General features: G+C 46.5%; 2 protein-coding genes across 2 annotated transcripts; both read right to left on the reverse strand.

Moving 5' to 3' along the window:
• Positions 1-360: 360 nt before the first annotated feature.
• On the reverse strand, positions 361-2,829 carry LOC311370648 (N-acetylglucosamine-1-phosphotransferase subunits alpha/beta-like; the record flags this gene model as incomplete). The annotated part of the gene is made up of 7 exons (XM_084488990.1): positions 2,565-2,829; positions 2,321-2,406; positions 2,060-2,179; positions 1,836-1,886; positions 1,248-1,453; positions 909-973; positions 361-495 (listed from the first exon to the last, which is right to left on the reverse strand). Coding segments are annotated over exons 1-7 (795 nt in total), but the record flags the coding sequence as incomplete, so codon positions are not given.
• Positions 2,830-3,475: 646 nt separating this feature from the next.
• LOC311370647 (host cell factor 2-like) lies at positions 3,476-13,243 on the reverse strand (the record flags this gene model as incomplete). Its single annotated transcript, XM_084488989.1, has 17 exons — positions 3,476-4,273; positions 4,544-4,616; positions 4,995-5,295; positions 5,701-5,886; positions 6,741-6,884; positions 7,966-8,024; positions 8,247-8,309; positions 8,719-8,836; positions 8,962-9,023; positions 9,383-9,598; positions 10,056-10,295; positions 10,619-10,716; positions 10,849-10,933; positions 11,056-11,258; positions 12,402-12,562; positions 12,661-12,809; positions 13,042-13,243. The coding sequence occupies 17 exons, from the start codon at positions 13,241-13,243 to the stop codon at positions 4,264-4,266; spliced, it is 2,370 nt and encodes a 789-aa protein (XP_084345115.1). The 3' UTR covers positions 3,476-4,263.
• Positions 13,244-14,325: the final 1,082 nt, after the last annotated feature.

Consider the following 14,325-nt stretch of genomic DNA (forward strand, 5'->3'; position numbering starts at 1 on the left):
ATAATATAATATTACACAATGGAATATGTAACACAACGTTACGACAGCATGCAACTACACAATGTGTTGCTGTGGAAATCTATTCTGCACCTGATCCTAACCTTAACCACTAACCCTAACCCCCCTGTGAACTGAAACGATAGAGTCATTCGGTACATATCACGTACATACTGTTATACGTGTCAGTGTAAATACATGAGTACTGTGTCTCAGTAACATTCTATTTGATTCTCCCTGTGCAACTGCGTGAGAAACCACGTAACAGGCCACTGATGTCAAATGTAGCCAACGAAAGCACACAACACCCAAGTATGAAATCCAAGGCGTGCCACAAAAGGCAAAGTTTAGTGGCCGGCTCACTTCTTTGATTTTGCTGGTGATGACGGAGGGCAGCTTGGCCCGGAGCTGCTCCGTCTCCTTGAAGGTGGAGGGGAAGCCGCTGAGGTAGGCCAGGCTCTGCATGCTGACCAGCCCCGGGGCCTCGCGGTCCGCCGTCTGTCAGGGGAACAAAAGACTCATCAACACCGGGGGCGGGGGGGGGGGGGGGGGGGGGCGGGGGTGGAGAAACACAATCACCTCGTCACTCAGGAAACTGACGTTAGTCACTGGTGGACGTGGGGTCAACGTGGTGAACTGTTTGGATTGACTTTTGTTACTCGTCAGACGCAGCAGTACTTGTTTGTCAAGTAGTGTTACTCGGGAATATAGATTAAATATATATAAAATAAATGGGATTACTTGTTTATTATATTGAATAACAATTTAGAAGGTCATATTTATTCACTTTTTGCTGCGAGACATCACTTCTAACCACTAAGCCATAGACACAGGGAAAACTAAGGAAGAAAGATTGAATCTCATCTAATCTATTGGAAACTTATCAGAATAGAAGAGAAAAGGAAACTCACGAGGTAACATCTGGATATGGAGTGCTTCAGGTCTTCGCCAGATGTGTCTTTATAGGCTTTATCCGCTTTGGGAGAGAACAGAGTTATGATTGGTTATCATCAGTTATCTCTAAGAGTCACTGCACAGAGGGACTATGACAGACACAGTCAGGGACGTACGTGTGCAAGCCCTGGCACGCTGCCTTTGCCACAAACTGACATGGTCAGTTGTGTAACCCTGATGCCTGTAACAATTTCCAGGCAATTTCAGAGTTTGCCTTCCCATGAGTATCGTGTGTGTTGCGTTTTATTGAACTGCAAACGTCAACACACTGAAAACTGTTTTTTTAGGGAGCTCACCTTCAGCCTGGGAATGGAAGATGAGCACGGAGACCGTGGTGGACGGCGGGAAGGGCTGGGTGACCAGCATGAGCTCCTTGGCCGTGGAGAAGGAGGGCGACAGGAGCGATGGCAGGTCCTTCACCGTGACGTTGGCGGGGAGGGCCGGGTCGAGGGCCAGCATGGGCGCTACGATGCAGTGTGTGAGCAGGCATTCTTGTTTGGCACTGAAAACCCAACCATGCACATTGTTTTTTAATATGCATTCAAACCGCGGAGCAAACGATGACTTCCTCTGTTCAGTGGTGAGTGGTGTCGTAGGTGAGACAATTGTTCAGGCAGAAATTAGTCAACACACTTCCTTTGTGTCTCTCACCTTACTCGTTTTGACATGCAGGGTTTTGACAAAAGCTGCAGCCCTAATTGTGAAATATATTTTCTACAAACCTTGTTCTTCGTAAGAAATATGATGGTACCAGTAAACGTGACAGACATGGTTCATAATCTGCTTCTTGTGTTAGTGGTGGAGCTAAGAATGAGTCACAGGTGGTTTAGTGCTAAGGTGCTAAATGGTTGTGATGATTTTTAATCAAATTCCAGCAGTCTCACCGGTTATTTGGCACCTCCGTTGTAACACTTGCATTTTTCCCTAAACGTTCCCTGTTGGGGACGAGGCAGGTGATGTAACATGATCCATTCATAAAACAACGTCACTTATCACAGGATTCATATGCACATGGGAGAACCAGTGAACCAATAATAAGGTATTTTGATTAATAACAGTTTAACCTTTTTCCAAGAAAATATAAATTATTAATAATAATGCAAGCTACCTGATAGCTCGCTGCTCCTTCTCCAACTGTTCTCTGACTGTTTTCAGCTGCTTCAGCAGTGCTATATCAGTGCCATTCACCCACGTGTAAACCACATCGATTGGCATAGGTAAGCATAACCTACAGTCGTTCAAAACAGAATTACAGTGTCATGGGATCCAGTCCACAGAAAAACCACCAGTTGGTTGCAAGGATACACAATTCACTTCCCTATGTCGTTATTCCCAAAAACTATTTCCATCGTCAGATCGCGTCTCTTACCTGCTTTGGTAAGATTTCCCTCCAATGTTATCTCGATAGGAGTCAAACAACACATGGTATTGATCCCGACTCCATTCCACCAACACCTGTGTGTGTGTGTGTGTGTGTGTGTGTGTGTGTGTGTGTGTGTGCAGAAGGGCGACATCAGTCAACTCCACGCCACACCAATAGATCTAACAACACATGTGACACACACAACTCTCCATATTAGTCGTGATGCATATAATGTCTTAAAGCGTTTTACCTCTCCAAACTGGAAGGCGGAAACTATCATGAGAACAAGCCCACCGAAGCAGATGTACAGTCCATAGCGGTGGGACAGACATGTGTACGTCTGTCTCTGCAGGAGCTTGAGCACGGAGTTGATGATTACCATGGCTCTCGTTTGAAAAACATAGCAATGAATGCACTCATTCGACTACGACGATTAAATGCACTCTTGGGAGTAAACATCAGAAGTCCCTGTGCTTGTCGCTTGTCACTTGACAGTCAGACAAAGTGTCAGACCAGTCAAGACCCATGACAACACATACTTCCCCAACGTCGATGACGCGCAGTCTCGACACCTTTCTGGCGGCTGCTCCATCGCCCCCTAGTGGCGGGGAGGGGAACTGTCAATCAACGCACCGAGGTCTGCAGAACTCCAGGTATATTAAAGGTTGAAACTTACTATTGAAGCGACATTTGTATTTATATAAGGTACAACCAGCTTGCATTTACTAGCTTACTTGCTAGCTTAAGACCAAACCGTAGGACAAGTGCAGTGAGAGCTCTACCTTGACACCGGTTCGAAACCCACCTGTGACACTACGTTCATAGATTTTATGTAAACATTAAAAAGGGCCGCTATTGTATCACCAGGTGTGAGTGTTATTAGTAATAACAAGCCAGAAATTCAGGTTTTTCCTATGCCTTCGTGACATCACAACTTGGTGTATCCACCAATATGTACGCTGCATAGATCAGTCTCCTAGCCTACCCAGTGGACAGTGGCAAATGTTGCTTATCTATACATCAAACATCTAAGTCCCACTTGGGATATCACTATGGCAAAGGACGCGTCCACATTTTAACTACAATACAACTTCATTATAGTAGCATAGAATGAGAGCGCACACAAATCACTGTTAGGAATATTGACGTACATTTATTCCCTTTATAAATCACATCAAAAAAAACTTAACGGATACATGCACCAATCTTCCTTTCTTGTCTCTCTGAACAAATAAAAAGCACAGTTAACCACTGGTATAAACAAGGTTCATTAAGTTCATTAAACAGCGCATAAAATAACAATGTTTAAAACAACAGCCCGTTCACCAGATTACCTAAAAAGAAATTTACAAGATAACTGAACGGAATAATACTGGACTTCAATCCCTCCTCAAATTAACTTGAAAGCGTTTCGTGATGCTTTGATATTGAGGCTAAGGGTAGGGCTCACACAGTGGTATTATTGAGGACATTTTATACTTTGAACTTTAAGGAAGAGGAACATCACGAGTTGTCCATTACTGGATATAGGAAATAATTGGCTTTTCTGAAGCTAGTGGATAGGAATGTAAAAAAAAAAAGTTTTCTTGTTGTATATTGGTCCTTAAAACCAACTAAGATCGGGACACAATATTTCACATACATGTAAAATACCCACAGCATCATAAGATAGACAGACACACACACACACAAACACACACACACACAAACACACACAGTGCATTTACTAAAATAGCCCATTCTGCAAAACTTTTACAAAATATTGTATGTGTATATACAGTTTATCGAGTCACAACAAAAATAAATAGATTTTTCTTATGAATAAAAAAAAAGAAATTATCCAGAACATTTCATACAGTTCCAACTATTTTGAACAGAAGACTTGGCAAGGTATTCGCTAGACTAGGGCAGGGTATCAATTCCGGTCCGGTTTCCCCACACATACACCTTCAACTAGAGCTGAGAGAATGAAAGAGAGAATGAATGAAATAAAGAAAGAAAGAAAGAAAGAAAGAAAGAAAGAAAGAAAGAAAGAAAGAAAGAAAGAGAGAGAGAAGGCAGACATCCTATTATTACAAGACATGCATGTATATTGAGGTTGAATGTGTACACACACACACACACACACACACACACACACACACACACACACACACACACACACACACACACACACACACACACACACACACACACACACACACACACACACACACACACACACAGTACCTGTCGGCACCATCCTTATGGGACTCTGCAGGGGCATCCTGGCGTGCGGAAGAGGCCCTGGGTTTCCCAGTATCTGAGGAGAGAGCCCGATGGTTAGAGAAGGAGTGAACACCTTTCTGCAGTTAGGGCCAAACCACTGTTAGTACATTAAAAAAAAGATATAAACTATTTGCAGGTGAATGTCTGGATTGTCCAAAGGAGCATATTTTTTTTCCTGAATTGCCAGTCGCATCATGATGTACATTTGGAGATGGAAGCTCTATATATATAGTATACGGACCCCTTGTGCACCAACAACGTGACTAGGGAGTACAAACGCAGGCAGCTCCATAAATCAGCTGTGATTGGCTTTATCTGTAAATCCAGCTGACGCCACTGGCCCTTACGGGGGACCTGGTTAAGAGTCTCCTGATGGCATAAGGGCGAGCCTTCCCCACCGCCGCCCTCCTACCTTGTATCCAGCGGATCTGCGTGGCGGGCCCGTAGCCCTGCTCGTTCTTGGCGGCGATGCGGAACACCATGGCGGGCCGGTTGTTGGCGGCGCTGTCGATGTGGGCGTTGTCCAGGTGGGCGGCGCCCACCGTGCAGGACGTCTTGGTGCCGCGGTACACCCGGATGAAGTTCATCTGGCCCGGCCGCTCCGAGCTGCCCGAGCAGCGCCCCTTCCTCACCGCCAGGTACATGGAGTACTCGGTGATGCGGCCCGACGGCGACGGGGGCGCCTCCCAGGTGATGTGCACCGAGTCGCTGGCCTGGGTGGGGGGGGGAGGGAGGACGAGGTGACGCGAGGCGACGCAGGAGAGGAGCGGGTCATCACAAGGGGAGCGGCGCCCACGAGTAGGGCTTCATGTGCACCGTTGTGAAAAACAAATTGTGGTCTGCACCATCGACTGTATTCCCACAGGAAATTAGAGAAAAGTTGGACCATTGACATCATTGTCGTGTATTTCTTTGCCCTCTCCGTTGGTCTGATTTTGGAAAAGCATTCGTCAATGATCGAACTTCTCCTCAGATTTTCAGTTGAAATCGTTGATGTTGCAGATAGAATTTTTTTTACAACACGCGTATGAACCAGTAGCCGCTTAAATCAGAAAAATAACCAAAGTCTTCAACCGAGGCATGTCGCTCTTGAGGGGGGGGGGGGGGCGGGGCTGTACCTTGGTGATCTTGACAGCAGAGGGAGCTCCAGGGAAGCCAGGCAGGCAGGTCCTGAACTCCCCCACGGGGCTGAAGTCCCCCTGGCCCACGGTGTTGACGCCCGCCACCCTGAGCCGGTAGCTGTGTCCCGGGGCCAGCTCCTGCTGCTGCCGGCCCTCGTAGTCCTGGGGCCCCGGGAGCTTCCTCTGGAGGGGGGGGAGGGGGAAGGGGAGGGGAGGGGGAAGGGGAGGGGAGGGGGAGGGGGAGAGAGGAGGCGACAGTGAGAGCTGTGACTCACAACTTCTAGCCTGGTCGATTCATCCAACTCATTATTTTTTTCGGATGAATTGATGAATCATTTAGTCATGAATGTTACCAGTAGAAGTAAGCTTGCCAAGAAAAACTAATTTATAGTGAAGCATTTCTGAAGCAGAAGTTGATTCAAATGTTTGGCATTTGTAGTTGGTACTAAAGCATGTGATGGATTATCAACATACGGTTTGATTCATTTTGAGTAAATCAATCAATCAGTTGACATCAAGTCATAAGCCGTTTCTCAATTCGAGTTCTCGTGTGTTCTCGTGTACTTGCGTTCTCGATAAACGTCATCAGTGGTAGCCCCAAGCACTGTTCCAATTCCAAGTACGCAAGTACGCGAGTACTGTCGTAAAACCCGGAAGTGTTCTCGATGCGTTCTCGATGAGGCCGTTCTACCGAGGATGCATCGGAGGTGACTCGTGTGGACTTGGGACCGTTAAATATCCCAGAATGCATCATCGAGTCCGCTGCTGTTCCAATTGCAGGTGCGTACTCGCGTTCTCGGAAGTCTGTACTTGAAAGTCCGGACTTGCCAAGTACGTACTTCCAAGTCCGCGAGTACGTAGTCCGCGTACTTGGTATTGAGAAACGGCTATAGTTGCAGCCTTAGAGACTGAACATTGCAGAAGGCCTTCATCAGAACTGTACTCTTTCTACTCCGTGGTTTTAGAGCTCCTGTCTGGACTAAAGAATGACTGACCACCATACAGAAACCCTTCCGGAAAGGACCTCGGAAACGTACCTCCGTGGTGTGGTGAGGGCGGCTGGAGGTTGCCATGGTTCCCTGGTCCTCGTCAGGCGGGAGGTAGTAGTGCGTGACCTCAGAGAAGAGCGCCTTGAAGAACCCGACGTCAAACCACACGTCGTCCTCGCTCCGGACCTGAACCTGCGATGCAGTGACGTCATTGGTTCACACTCACTGTGTTAAATCTAATTTAAACGGTGACTAGTGGGCTAGACTATATACCTAAATGTACATTTGAGTTCATTTTCAAAAACTGGAAAAAAATGGATAGTAGTGTTGTGGAATAGACAACACTTAAACTCTAATAAGAAAATAGATCAGATGACCACTGAATAAAGTTTAAGACTTTTATTCAGAACTTTAAGAAAGTAATTTAAAGAAAACACGCTTTTCGGCAAACAGCTTTTTATGATCTCGCTCTCGAATTCCTCCCATAAGCTCCAAGCCAGGATTGTTATCAAACAACGCCCATACATGGCTTCAACATTAAACCCCCTCCATCGTTTCCACTACTGTTGGGACTTGTGCCATGTGGCATCATCCAACTTGTCGATGTTCTTGTCTCAACATTTCCTAACTGTGTATCAGACATTGTCTGGCATGAGTCATTCAGAGATCGCGTTATTAAAGCCCTGACTCTATAGCCTCTCCACGCCAGGGGCGTCATCTGTCCCTGAACAAATGGCGTATTTGCTTTGTCCATGTGAATAAACATATAAACCAGGTGATGCTGCACTGTGTCACATTGGTTCCTGGGCATGCTTTTGCCCACAGAAACGATCCAGAACCAGATAAGTCAGTCACACCAGAGAAACAGAGAAAGAGCAGAAAATAGTTATGTTCAGGGTCTTCAAGCACAACATGGTTTGTCACATGTTGGTGGCAAACCTTTCACCCAGTTTCCCTCATCCTCTAACCTCACCGATCTTATCCTTTCCCCCTTGGTGGATACCCATGTCCGTTTCCAACTACATTCTCTAACCATTAGGTAAACCATTGGGTCTTCTGTTAAGGTATCAACCTTACACAAGAATTCTATTGGACAAAGCATATAAGTACATGCATGTGGCAGAGAACATCGGATGATATTTTAAGAAACAAGAGTTTCTTGAAAAGATCACCAATGACTCTGTATCCACGCTTATCTCATTCCTATAGCATATAAGCCAAGATAATATCATCATCCTTCTAAGGGTACAGTTAAATCCTCCCGGTGTCTGACCTGCTGTGTAGGCGACTTTGGGTCCCTGGAGTGGTCCCCTGAAGACGGCACCGTTCCAACTGCAGAGGAACAACAACAACAGCAATTAGAACAATTTTCTTGAGTGTGTGTGAGTAAGTGTGGAAGGAAGTGTGAGGAAGTGAGCAATCAGCCGTGGGTGAAAAGACACTTAACCCTCACCCTAGTATGACAGTGAGTGAGGTTTACAGTCAGAGCCGATTAGAAACCGACGGGACTGACGGATGGGGAAGACACCTGATGCCGTCCCTGTGGTTTATTACCTGGAGGAGGCCGAGCTGTGCTGCCGTCCAGCGCCGACTGTGTGGAGGCAGCCTGCCCAAGAGCTAAGATCAACACAAGGTCAAAAGGTCAAAAGGTCAGGGTATACGGTGCATTCTAGAATGATCTGTGAACAGGGGGGGGTCACACATTCAGACCTAAATTACACACAATTGTTTTTTTTTTTAATGTTGTTTCATACATACATAATACATAATAATCACAGCTAAAATATTTGCAAGTATACAATGATGCCTGTTATTAGTTATACAATGTTTTTTGTGAGGGGGATTCACTTAGGATTCACTTATTCATTCTTATTTTATGTATGTAATTGAAGTCGTGTTCTGCTTTAAATAAATGTCATTATCGTTGTATCGATAACCCCTTTGGGTAATAGGCAGTGGCACTTTCTAATCATTTTCAATTCAAAGTAGAGCACACTCTAATCCTGTGTCTATGGACCAGACGTACAGTAGTGCCGTTTATCAGCCTCCTCCCGGGAGGCCCCCACCGAGCTCCGCCCCTCCTGAGGTGCTGAACAGCCATTGGACACTTCCATGGCAACGCCCTCATTCGCCGAAGCCACCCCCTAAAACAAACAAAGACAGCCAAAAAATAAAAATAAACATTAGTCATTAGCTCACTGAAAACTTGGTTTTTACGGTCACTTAAATTAAAAAGGCGTTCGGATGAAAACATGACGACCTTCCTTACCTGAGCGCCGGCGGTGTCTTTGTCCGTCGCCACGTCAGCCAACGGGTCACAGGACCGGACACCTGGGGGAATGGAAACCGTACCCACGGTACGCTGACGTGAACAACGGCGCTCACGAGAGCTGTTGACTGCATCAGTGTTTTCCGCTCTTTCTGCCCACTCATCATCCAACTCATCAGCCAAGACACGATCATCAAATACTCATTTCAAATAAAGAAAGAACATTAGCTCATATGAAAATGTAATATTAAAGGTAATGGTACGTTTGTGAAAATTTTAATGTGTATTCTAAACACAGAAATAAAAAAAATAATCCACTTAAAATAAGTAAACAAGTATTGACACTCAAAAAAACATTTCGGGAATTTTTTTAATTCTCCAAAGTAGTTTTTTTTTCAACTCATGAATAAAGTGTTTCTACCCGATGACGAGCCTTCTGTCGTCCCCTGATGTCCGTCTGGGCCGGTAGAGGGCGCTGCCCCGCTCTGTGTGTCAGAACCGGACTGCGAGCCCTGCGTAGACACGGGCTGGATCTGTAGGATGTAGCACTCGGCTGCAGCCAGGGGGCGCCAAGTCACATGGATCATTTTCACGGTAGACTTGACGAGCAAGACCGCCTCTGGTACAGTGGGCCGATCTGGAAACACATTTGACGAGACGAAAAGAAAAAAGAAAAAAGTCAATAAATCCGGTTTCATTTACTGTCATGAGACACACAAAGAAAATGTATAAACATTTCTATAAGCATATAATATACAAAGTATTACACCCCGCAGCCATCTAGCCAGGGTTATTGGCCAATATTTATTGGACAGTGTTTCTTTACAGACCATGTTCTCAACGCCCTTTTTAGGAGTTGTTAAGTGAAGGCATTTATTGTAGCCATTCCACCTTGACAAAACATTTTTCTTTTATAGGCGTTCTCCCCTTAATCATTTGCAGGTGCAACACCCAACCCACATCAAATCAACTCAACATTTTTCATCGTTCCACCCCCCCAGGAAAAGCCCATAAAGACCATTCTTTGGGTATGGGGAGGGGGGGGAAGGCGTGTCTAACTCGGCGGCCTGGGCCCTGCCCCACCCGTCACTCACCGGTTTCCAGGTACCAGAGGTCTTTGCAGCACACCTGGTAGCTCCAGCTCTTGCGGTAGCCGTCCCGGCCGCTCCAGATGTACATCCTGGAGCCGATGGTGGTGGAGCAGTGGCCCGCCCGGGGCTTCGGCCCGCCGGGGTGCGACTCCTCCAGCTCCAGCTGGGGGGGGGCCTTGCTCGGGGCCTTGGGGTGGCCCTGGGCCGGCTCTTCTGGGCTCAGATCCTGCCAGCTCATTGTGTCTGGAACAGAGAGAGAGAGAGAGAGAGAGAGACTTGGATGGAGGAACTGCAAGCAGCGCAGCAAACAACTCAAATAAAAGGAGGGGGAACAGGCTGCAAGACGGAAAAGCTCCCTTCAGGATTTTTATAAAAAGGTGCCAGCTTGCAGGTGACCATTAGAGTGATTGGATGCTTGGCGTATGAATAATAGGGGGAGGTACATTGACCTTTTATAAACGAAAATGTGTGAATAAACATGTCAGTATTCTGAATTTATTAACAAAGCTGTAAAAACATAAAAGGCGTTTGTTACAACAACAAGCACGACCAGGGAGTTGACTCACCTAAATTAAGCACATGCAAAGAGTTTGTGCAAATCCACTCTGCTCCTTTGGTCTTCACCGGCTCAGAATAGGGAACCCAGCCTCCGAAGATAAACATCCTGCACACAGAGACACCGTCTCGGGGTTATAATACAGTAGGTGTGACACTGTATTATTAATGTGAAACAATTCTGCCATATACTGGAAAAAAAAAGACATTTCACGAGAGTCAAAAAGAAACAATCCCTTACTTGTTTCCAATAATATTGGCAGAGTGAAGGCTTCTGGGTAGCGGACGGGGCCCCTTGGTTAACGGCGAAGACCACACCATAGAGTCTGAGAGATAAACAAATGGGATGAGTTAAAATAAAAGTTGCAATACAAATGAGGCGTTCAAAACTCCATTCTCCCCCGTTGAGAACAAACCCCAATTCAAAAACCAATCAGAGAGGGCCTACCGAGGTCCAACTGCCAGAGGTCATCCAGTCGATTGCCTTGCATTCCTCCGAAGATGAAGAGCTTGGGGGAGCCCCGGCCGTCGTAGGCCACGGCGGTGTGGGACTCCCGGGCCATGGGCCTCCCTCCCTTGGTCTCGGGAATGCTCCAGCACCGGACCCCCGAGGACGGCTGCAGGTCAAGCTGGTAGAGGTCGTCCATGTACCTTGAGGGGACACCACAGACCGTCGGGTCAGCCTGGCACACGTTGAGGAGGTCTTAAAGCTGCAGTACATACGACTTCAGAGTTGTCAAGAAGGGTGGTTTAGAGCAGGGGTGTCAAACTCAAAACTGTACAGCGGGCCAAGATTGAAGTGTTGGACAAAGTCGCGGGCCAAAGTCGCGGTGAATTGACGGGGGGGGCGGGAGGGGGCGGAGTTACGGGCTGACAGAGTTAACGCTGGAATGTGATATACCGGCGGGCGAATTGCATTACATTAATTGGGGACATTACATTATAACAGGGTCCGCGGGCGGAATTGTTGACGAGGGGGGGGGGGGGGGGTGGGGTGGGGGGTACGGACTGCCGGAGTTGACGCGCCAGGGTTACCGCGCCGAGACGTGCCGCTGAAATACGATATGCCGGCGGGCCAGTTCTGATAGACATTAGATATTATCTGGCGGGCCGGATTAAATTACACTGCAGGCCGGATTAGGCCCGCGGGCCGTACGTTTGACACCCCTGGTTTAGAGTAAGACTCTTGAAGATAAACAACCCAAATAGACGGCCCCTCCCTCCCTCACTACGTCTCTCCACCGCTGAGAAGTGTTGCCTGCATCCACCTGTGGTGGATGCTATAATATATGGCTGTGTGAGTGAACATGATCGACAAGGCAAGAGGGATTCCCTGAACCAATTCTGGGTTGAGGTACCGCTCACGGCTCACTGAAAAGAGCAGAGAGAAATGAGCCAAGAGCAGTCTAAATCGTCAACCAGAAGAGATGTTCTCTCAGAGTCTTCACTCACCAATGGCAGTTCGGTGGCTATGCCATTTCTAACAAATGACAGCTATTACATCTTACCTACAGCATCATTAACTAAGGATGGCATGGTAGCGCCAAATTCCACTGTATATTATAAATGCGCCGTTTTGGAAATCTGCCCCTTATGACATCATAAGGGGCAGAAAGTGGGCGTGTCCAGCCGACCCAGTGGACTGTAGCGAACGTTGCTCATCTATCCGTCACACATCTAGCTGGACACACACACACCTGTGATGTCTTAAGGGGCTGATTTCCAAAACGGCTTGTAACGGCAGCTGATCACTCCACACCTGGTGGCATGTCATGGCACCTTTAATAGACATACCGTGGTATGTTTCCATTGGGTTCCTCGCTGTCGTTCACCAGTCCACCAAATAGATAGCAGCGGTTTCCAACCAGTGTGAAACTGTGCGCAATCCGGGCACAGGGAGGCAAGCCGTTTGCAGGAGGTCTGGGTCTGAGTTTCTTCCACAGCCAGCGACTGGCCTTGTGTGTACATAGTCAAAGATGGAAGACATTCAAAACACGTCTGTGGGAAAATTAAAAAATAGGTGTGTGTGTGTGGGGGGGGAGTGTGTCTTCACCTGTAATTCATAGAGGTTGTTGGTGTACTTGCCAAACTCCACCATACCACCAAACACCAGGATGCGTGTGCCCTCAACCACGAAGCCATGGGCAGCGCAGCCGGGCGGTATGTCCCCCCGCACCGCCGGTAGAAACCACTGTTTGGTCACTGGTAGTAATACACCAAAAGTTTTAACTTCCAGAAGACATCATAGCACAAATAAATACGAGCCATTTATTAACATGACTACTAAGTTTTTATTATACACATTAGTGTTTGGCCATCCCAAAATGTCTTTCTCAATTAATTTAATTGACAATTTTGCTTTGCTTCGAGGCTAAAAACATTAGCACGCTACCGTTAGCTTGCTGTGGCACTGGGTGTGCTAGCGATAGCTTACCCGTGTTGTAAACATGGAGGTCCTCCGCTATGCCCTCATTTCCACCTCCGAAAATTATTATGAGCTCACGAATGGCCACCGCTCGGTGTCCGTGTCGTGACCGCGGTGTTACTCCCGAAAATGACTGAACTTTTCTCCACAACGGCGTCTCCGAAACCCCAGTCATTGTCCCGTCCACAGGAGCCCAGATAGTGACATGCATGCACGCTGAGCGAGGGTCACGAAGGGTGAGAGATGATCTTGAGTTGTAGCGTTTTCCTGGTCTACCGCAATGCAATTTCCGGTTTCTTACTTTATATGAGCGGTGGGAGCCAATTAACGGTCTTCGGAGCGAGACGAATAAGAATAAGATCAAAATAACAACAGCGATGACCTATAAAAAAAAAAATACGGCGTTTTGACCACAAATTTGAAAAAGCAATATCCGAAACAAGCAACAGAAACAGATATCCCCCATCGGAAGTCCCTCCCTCTCGCTGGTCGCCAAACCCATTTAACTGAAAGTCCCGCCCTTCCTCTCGCCAATAACGCTCAGTTTGAGCGTCCCGTTCCAGGCGTTCGCCTTGGATCGAGGTGCAACGATAGTACGTCAAGTTTGCCGCTGTTGACGTTTCAAAGAAGTGGGCGGGCCCGAGAAGTCATTTTCAGATGACTATCACTTTTTTGGTGCCGGTGGAAATTGAAGGCTATCTGAATGTTTGACAATCGATCTGCTCAAAATAAAATATTCATATATAGATATAACAATATTATATTATTGAAAAGCATTTGTAATAATAATAATAATAATAATAATAATAATAAATTAATAATAATAAATCACTCAAAGCGCTTACATTTGTATAGCTATAATAGCATAGTAAAACAGTGATTATATATTTAAATGTAACCAAAACAATGGTCAAAGCTTATCAGCCCCTAATATGGTTGAATTAGTACATTTATTAATCCTTTGTGTGTGTGTGTGTGTGTGTGTGTGTGTGTGTGTGTGTGTGCGTGTGCGTGTGCGTGTGTGTGTGTGTGTGAGAGAGACTGCGTGCGTGCGTGCGTGTGTGTGGAAACAGGAACCCCTCCTGTTGCGCTAGAAGAGGAAGGTGACGTCAGTTGGATGATGACCAAGGTCGGAACTTCGACTATTGCACACATATTTATATAGTTATATAATATATATCACTGTGTGCGTCAAAACGAATAGAGAATGAAAAAAAGAGTAAGAAAACACAGACGGAGAGAAAAAGAAATTAATGCAAATGTGTTCATATGTGCACAGTTGAGACAATGCAA

The sequence above is a fragment of the Micromesistius poutassou genome (genome assembly GCF_964030765.1).
Source record: "Micromesistius poutassou genome assembly, contig: SCAFFOLD_5098, whole genome shotgun sequence".
NCBI lineage: Eukaryota > Metazoa > Chordata > Actinopteri > Gadiformes > Gadidae > Micromesistius > Micromesistius poutassou.